The sequence below is a fragment of the Micropterus dolomieu genome, linkage group LG21, assembly GCF_021292245.1.
Source record: "Micropterus dolomieu isolate WLL.071019.BEF.003 ecotype Adirondacks linkage group LG21, ASM2129224v1, whole genome shotgun sequence".
Classification (NCBI taxonomy): Eukaryota; Metazoa; Chordata; class Actinopteri; order Centrarchiformes; family Centrarchidae; genus Micropterus; species Micropterus dolomieu.
The window spans coordinates 16,642,570-16,650,784 of record NC_060170.1 but is presented as its reverse complement, the minus strand read 5'-3'; the positions used below and the strand labels follow the sequence as shown (position 1 = coordinate 16,650,784).

General features: G+C 38.8%; 1 protein-coding gene across 1 annotated transcript; it reads left to right on the top strand.

Moving 5' to 3' along the window:
• Nucleotides 1–343: 343 nt before the first annotated feature.
• On the top strand, nt 344–8,004 carry LOC123960556 (corticotropin-releasing factor-binding protein-like). Its single transcript, XM_046035371.1, has 7 exons — nt 344–430; nt 570–657; nt 1,334–1,491; nt 2,419–2,629; nt 3,870–4,024; nt 5,845–5,965; nt 6,640–8,004. Exons 1-7 carry the CDS (start codon nt 350–352, stop codon nt 6,792–6,794), a joined length of 969 nt encoding a protein of 322 aa, XP_045891327.1. The 5' UTR covers nt 344–349; the 3' UTR covers nt 6,795–8,004.
• The last annotated feature ends 211 nt before the right edge of the window (nt 8,005–8,215 follow it).

Below are 8,215 nucleotides of genomic sequence, written 5' to 3'. Positions count from 1 at the left end.
CCACCGGACAATGTAAAGGACGAACCGAGCAAGTGTATGTTGTGCACAAATTTAAGAATTGTGGCAGGTTGTGACATTGTACATTGTGACTTTTAATTTCTTTTAATACATTTATAGGCAGCTATTATCCGTTCCTACACAGCCAGCCATACTTAAGTGGTGTGAATGACAGATTTTCACACGTGATAAAAATGACCGTAAGTCAGCACGACTCAGTGTGTTTCATTGACCCTCTGATGTAGGCCTGCCTGTCTGTCTGTGCTGCTATAAAAGCTGCCACCTCTCAGGCTGCGCCGTTATTTTCGCCTCTGCTTCGGAAAACACTTTACCCCGAGAGACGCACTTCAGCATGTCAGTGGCTCTGCGCACTCAGCTGTTCCTCTTCCTGATCTCCCTCTCATCGAGGATGGGGCTCAGTCGCTACATTGAGGTAAGAGTTTTGGTCGTTAATCAGTAATTCGTCGTCGCTTAAGTTTAAGTCAGGCAGGTTAAAGTGATGTCTCTAAAGTTTCTGCGAGTACAGTTGGAATCTAAAATGTGACGTCCGTTTCAATCATGTTTTTATTCAGGACAACGAAGCTTCAGATGGATTATATTCTCTGCTCAATTTGGACCAGAAAAGAGAATCAGAGGATTTTGTTTTCCGCCGACCTCTCAGTAAGTGCTGCAGTAAATAATGGTTTTATTCAGCAGCTGATTATGCTTAACCTTGTTTACCGACTTGGTAAACAACAAGTAAACCCTTTACATAATAAAAAGTGTGTTAAGTGTTTGATTTTGAAACCTTCAGTGAAGAAATGTTCATTGCAGTATACCGTATCCAACAATCAGTCAGTTGCATCTTTATCAGAACCAGCATTTCTTAATAAGCATGTATATATATATATATATATATATATATATATATATATATATATATATATATATATATATACAGATGAACAAAGATGAACTATTTTTTACGTTTAAGTAGGTGACATATAAATAGACCTTTATATAAAAGCAACAATGAACAACAACTCTGTATCTGCTTTACCTATAGGACATCCATTTGGTATTTCTCAAAAGTGCACACAGAAAAATGTTAGAAATGTTGTACACAAACACAATGTCACTGTTTAATGAAGTCCACTTAAAACAAACTCCCTAGAGCCACATCAGCTCTACTGTATGTGCAGAATAAAACAACTCACAGTCAATTGTGATTACCATCACAATTTGAGTGATCACACTGAGTCCTTGATTATTGTTTGTGGTCAAAAGCCGAGTCACAGTGTTTTGTGAACCCCTCCTCCGTCATTATGAATAAGAAGTGTTTGTGTGCGGCTTGTAGGATGTTTGGACATGCTGGCCACTGATGGCTACTTCACCTTTGTGGCGTCTCAGCCACAGCTGGCCTGTGCTGCTTTTGTCATCGCTGAGCCCAGTGAGGTCATCAGTCTGGAGCTTACTGACGTCAGCATCGACTGCAACGCCGGGGACTTCATCAAGGTTTGGCTCCACTACCCAAAAATAACGCCCACACATCCCACCAACCCCTCTGTGAGCGGAAGACATGAAGTTCAGCCTTCAACCCTGAATTCTATTCAATCTTCTTCAGTTTGACTAAAATGATGCCAAACAGGGTTAAGGCTGCATTTAAGGGCCAAACACCACACTAGATCCTCTGTGCATTGGTCACATTACCCAGAGCAAGTGTGGGAAGAGAAGGCTTTAGTTCTGAAGCCAAGCCTGCCAGTTACATTGCAGTCTCCATCCATGTGGGCTAAAGTGGTAAAAGGCATTGCAGAGAGAAAAGCAGGTTAACTTTACAATACCAACTGGGTTTACAGGCTGGGTCGAGGTGTTATCTGGAAACCGATAATAGTTGTATATGACCTGCATAGATCAGTCCGTTTCAGTAGGAGAAAGACGCTCAACACAATCCAACAGGACACCTCATTAATTTTGAACACAAAATCTGTATAAATGAGATTCACAGAATATTTATAGAACAAAATTGATGTTGGATCGTGGTTGTAATTAAATATGATTCACAACACAGCAGTACAGAAGCTGTAAACTGTACTGGACTAATAGCCTGAGAAAAGACACCTGAAGTAAAGTCGAGTCATGTTTCCTTATGTTAATCTTAATTAGCTAACATTTAAACTTTTATTTTTAACATTTGTTATTCAAAGACAGTGCACAGTTATAACAAGTTTAACAGAAAACACAAGGAGTTTGGGGCAACAGACATATTGATCAACTCATTCATTATACATCAATAACTGACACTTTCAGTTTTTATATTTCAAGTCAAGGCAACCACATACTCATGCTATGTAATCTATCTTCAGTTATAGTTTCTATTAAAAATTGTTATTAAAACCTGGCATAGTTTATATTTACTCCATTTCATGCATATTCCTCCTACAGATGTTTGACGGCTGGGTTCTGAAGGGAGAGAAATTCCCCAGCAGGCAGGACCACCAGCTCCCTCTACACCAGCGCTACACAGACTACTGCTCGTCCCCAGCACCAGGAGCCACCAGCCGCTCCTCTCAGAACGTCGCCATGATTTTCTTCCGCATTCACAGCCCCGACAGTGGCTTCACCCTCGCTGTCAAAAAGCTACACAACCCATTCCGTGAGTCCTGCTGCACACCCTTGAAGGCACTTGAGGGCTAAAAAAAATCTAAAGGCAAAGATACAGAAACAGCATCCATATAAAGGAAATTAAATCACAAACAAACTAAACAAACTAATTAATAAGAAAGAAATGTAACCAAGGACCAAGGCCTTGCATCTAAATGAGATTTGTTTTTGGTTTTTACTTTGATATGTGTGTTTTAACATGAGGGCTAGACTCCCGGCTTGTGTGCATGCATGTGTGTTCTTCCTGGTCATTTGCGCTTGGTCAAGCATTAATCAGAGCCAAGAGCGACAGGTAGAGATTGAATGAAAAGGATGCACCTGTTTTCCAGCTGCTCGACAAACATGGCGTTAACATTGTGTCAAGCAACATAACAATCACAGTCTGCTCTAAGACAAAGACAGACAAAGAAAGACACAAAAAAGGGAGTTTGAATGGATTATCTATAGGGAAACAGGTTTTATACATGCATTCACCATTAAATGCAGCTGTCTGCAATACTGGCCTTTCATTTTATCTGATCTCAAGCCTCTGTTGTGTCCCAAGGTGGCTCCAATTGGGTAAAACTGGCCAGAAAAAAGCTTGCATGTCTCTGTACACACAACAATGTGATATACTTATGTCCCTCAACATGTCTATACACTTTTTGGCCAACAAATATTTCACCTGATTTTGGCACAGTCCCTCTGGGATAGTCAGTTTTGAAAATGCTGTTATGCAGTGATGAGGGGCATTAATGTGTTTTAACAAAAATAGAAACAGTTGTTTTATTCATGTTCACTCTGTTCCTTTGTAAATGTGACAGTTAAATTATACACATGCAGATAAAAGTCATTGATCTAGTCTTAAGATCTTGCACTTGCAGAACAAATAACACTCCATAATATTGATTTATTCTCACATTCTCTCCTCCGCTTTAATTGGCTTTTACCACAAAAATGTTTCTAAATGAACAACATACCAGTAGGAGTAAATTGTTCCGACTTCTGTTGGTGCCTGTCTAGTCTACCATACTGTTATCAATTCAAATTTCATTATTTTCTTATCTTTGTCATCAGAACTGGAATTGGATTTCCATGTTCAGCCCTAATTGTGTCCCCTCCCCGCAGTCAGCCTTGATTATGTCCAATTTGTGACATGAGGTGTCAGTAATGAGTTTCTCTGGTGATAGGGAACTGTTAATTCGAAACCTCTCCTCCTGTGTGTGTGTGTGTGTGCATGTTTGTGTGTAAAGCCTGTAACATCATGTCTCAGAGTCCAGAGGGCAGTTTCACCATGGTGATGCCACATCAGCGCAGGAACTGCAGCTTCTCCGTCATCTACCCCGTGGAGATCCGACTGACAGAACTCAGCCTGGGGCAGGCCGTAAGCAATGAACTAAGCCCACAGGTGAGACTTGCGCACACACACACAGACACACAAAAAGACAGACAAACATCCCCATTTTCTCTCACTTTACTTAAACTCTTCTTTAAAGTTCTCCCAGTTAGAGAAACAATTGACCAATCTTAACTTTGTAGGTATGATTAGAAATAGGATGTCATCTTCCTACATATCTAGCCACCTAACCTTATTTTTGAAAATAGCCTATAGTGAAACAAAATGGCTGTTGAGTCTGATAATAAGGGTGGAGTTCCAGTATCATCTGCATCATCTGGGTCACCATCATCACCATCATCATCATCATCATCATCAGATCAGTGGTTTATGTAGAAAAAAAAAAATTTAAGAAAATCCTTTATAACTGATTCAGGTAAGGAGGTAAGCATTATGCAAGTTGGAAACTGTTTCTGTGATATTGTATTTATTTAATTAATCATTTTAATATTTTCAGAAAGTAGGGTTAAGGCAATTTTATAGTGAGCATATTTAGTGATAGTAATATTGCTCTATATTTTCCTAATCTTAAAGGAATAGTTCAACATTTTTGGAGCTATCCTTATTTGTTTTCTTGCAGAGCATTTGAGATGAAAACCATTCTCCTGTCTATTCATTAAATGTGAAGCTACAGCCAGGATACAGTTAGCGGGCAACTGTTTTCAGCAAAGAAACTAAAAAACCCTACTGTACACTACCTGCACAGCACCAAACAGCAGACAGACACTGTTAGGGACTAGCTAGTGAACATAGTGGACCATTTAGCAGCTAAAGAGATATGGAGACTAAAAACTGACCTAAAAGACAGTGAATATTTGACTTGTATTCAACAGGTGACCAGAAAGACGACTCCAAATAAATGGCAATGTTGCTCAACTGTTTGCTTACAAGTTTACAGTAATTGCCTATACGAACATATTCCCAAATACTGTACAAGAACACAAAAGTTACACAAAAAGTAAACCGACTTGATTACCACTGCTACAATTTCTCTTAACACTACAAGCACCATTAAGTACATAGTAGTTAAAAGTTTAACTCATGGAAGAGAACCTTTTAAACCCTGTAAATCGTGTTGTTAAAAGGCTAAACAAAACAAAATGACTCCTGAAGCTGCTTGCAGCTGGTCTGACACTGGCTGCCAGAGTGCTGACATTATGATAAACTGTAAGTACTGAATCTGCTGGGCCAAATACAACAACCTGACATTTCGACTCAAATGTTGAGGAAAGTTGTAAGTGCTCCAAAGTCAAGCATTATCAATTTCACAGATGATACAGCTGCATATAATCATATTTTATACAAAAAATATGTGATAAAAGAGCACAGATACAAAATATGAGGGGGCAAGGATTGAAACTTGAGGCCCTTTAGCTTTAGGGTGCATAGTATTATCTGAACATGGGATTATCAGTGTGTCTCTTAGCAGTGTCTCTAATTATTGCTCTAATCAATAATACATATTAAACAGTATGTAGACCGAGCTGGAATTTAAAGGTGCCCTGTGGATTATTCTAGTAAACAAACTTTGTTTACTTTCTGTATTTCATACCAACATATTGAGACCTGACAAACACAGTGACTGTATTTTCTTCATAATTAAGTCTTGTCTTAAAAAATCTTTATAACCTGCTTTTGAACATCCTATGGCTAGAAGTGTGTGTTAGCAGAGACAAGATACAAGCAAAACCTGCTGATCAAAACATATTGCTCCATAGCGCCACTAGTGGTCGAAAACTCTACAGGGTACCTTTTATATGGCACTTTCATATGCAGACTTCACAAGTTGCCTGCTTGCTTCACCAGAATATTTTGTTGTTAATTTTTTACAGAGGCAGGTGTGGTCAGGCTGTTCGGGGTCAGGTGACTATGTGGAGCTGCTAGGGGGGAATGGAGTGGACACCTCTAAGATGTTCCCTGTAGCTGACCTCTGTTTCTCCCTCAGTGGTCTTGGTGAGTCAGAGCCCCTCCAGTTTACCTCCAGTGAGAATCTGTGATTTTCATTGTAACAGCAGGTTTCCATCAGAACACTGACAATTTGGAAATATGACTTCTTGTACTGGACAGTGACTATACTATACAATGCTATATTGTGTTATGCTATGCTATGCTATGTCCATGCTCACCATTTTCAGTTGTTACTGATTTTTAACACTGTTAGGCACATTTGACCATGTATATTGACACAAACATTCAAACTAATTTCCAGCTGCATGATCCCACACATCAATACACGGTTCACACAGTGTTACAGCAGCAGGGTCTTCTCATGGTGATGACAGTTTATATGCTTTCCAAAAATAGACATATTATTCAGCAGATGAGTCCTTCAAAATAATAAGAACATCCCACATGATGAAATTGCCAAATCTTTGCATTGCAAATTGCATTTTACATTCTGATTTTCACGTGATTTTAACATTACAGAAACAAACACAAACTACAGACAATCTTGCAATGGGAACACACCAGCTGTGCTGCCAAATAAGTTAAGAGTTAGTTACGAGTTTGGCGAAACAGGGTAACCCAAATCTGGGTAAGCAGGCAAAGAAGGGCTGGCTAGAGAACAAGAATGCTCTGTATGCGCTCCAGTGTAAAGTGTCTGTTTTTCTCTTTGGCCCCCTCAGCCCAGATGAAGATTGGTTGTGATAACTCAGTGGTGAGGCTGGTGTCCAGTGGGAACTATATCAACCGTGTGTCCTTTCAGTACCGACTACTGGAACAGCGCGAGCTCCCCAAGACCCGAGAGAACAGTCTGGACAACTTCTGCGCTGTGGAATGAGATCACACACACACACACAATCACAGAGTCATCCATCTCTCTGTAAATACACCAGTTTGACAAATGCTGTCAATACAAGTTTTGTATTGTTTTGGCCAAATATTTTATTTAGTGTCCTGATTATGTTAGCTTTGATTATAGTGTATTTATTTGAGAAATAGTTTTAATTAATGGGTGATGGTGGATTTAATTGTTCTCCTTTAGGTAATTTGTCAAGAAAATCTGTGATACATTATATTTCTTGGCAGCGGCATTCATTTCCAACCTTCCCTCTGTTGTTCTTAGTTTATATCAGTTTTAGTTTTCTTTGGGGGGGTTTAAATCTCTGCTGTCTCTTCTGTTTATATTGCCTTGACAATTTGAAAATAAATATGACTTGCATGATAAAGCGCATTTTTAAAGTTCTGCTTTTGTGAGTCACTCTGTTTTTTTGAGCTTCCTTCAACTTCATTATAGAGCTGCATGTTCATTTAGTGTTTGTTTTTCTAGTATGCTTCTGCAGGATCCATCCATTTCACCCTTAACCACCATACTGTCATATTCTTTAGATGTGAAAATGTGAGAATATTCTTCAGTTTAGTCCAGCACTAAATACAATACGTGATGTGCTTGTGTGGTACTGTGTTTTTAATGTTTACTTATTTGGCAGAAGATTTATCTTTTAGCAAAACTGTATCACATTTACATACCCATAAGTTGCTTTGAGCAACCACCGTTGGTTTTGATGAGGAAGCAGAATTTCTGAAGTTGGTCAGGAGATTCAAATCTTGCTCTTTTAGCCAGGCTAGCGACACCACTTTGACACATCGTCTTGTTTGGATTACAGGATTTTGCTGCCCTCTATCAATGGTGCATGGTTATGATAATTACTAAACACTATGGTAAAATTACTAATGTCATTCCTTTATTTGGATGTTGAGTGGGTGAGCTTGCCAATGAATTTTTTTTTTTTTTCTGTAGCAGCCATTTAAATGTATTTCCACAGTGTTAACACAGCAATGTTAAAATGCATGCACAGACACATATACACGTACACCTTAAACCAAAACTAAATTCTAAAACCTATAATTTTAGACCAAATGCTTGCAGTGCAGTCAGAGATGACATCAGTGATATACCCTACAATGATACATGTGTGTAAAAGTACAATGTAAATGTGTATGTGTAATCCAAATATTAAAATATGTCCTTGGCAATCAGTATTAAGCAATGACGCATGCATTTCTCTTATTTTTTGTAATCCAATCTGTTCCAGAGACAAACTCTGAAATAGCTTTCATAGTGGTTGATTGTTGCTCAAAATCATAATTAAAAAAGGTTTAATACTGAGAGCACAGAATAATACACCACAGTGTTACAACACTGAGTGTACAGGTTTGCTCTCCATCACTGACTGTTGGTCCCTAATCTGTTACATACTG

What these genes read in the sequence shown, in the direction of transcription:
- LOC123960556 (XM_046035371.1), top strand. Translation starts at nt 350, where the DNA reads ATGTCAGTGGCTCTGCGCACTCAGCTGTTCCTCTTCCTGATCTCCCTC. An exon ending in AAAGCTACACAACCCATTCC is followed by an intron (nt 2,630 to 3,869) that starts GTGAGTCCTGCT and finishes TTGTGTGTAAAG; the next exon opens with CCTGTAACATCATGTCTCAG. An exon ending in GCAATGAACTAAGCCCACAG is followed by an intron (nt 4,025 to 5,844) that starts GTGAGACTTGCG and finishes AATTTTTTACAG; the next exon opens with AGGCAGGTGTGGTCAGGCTG.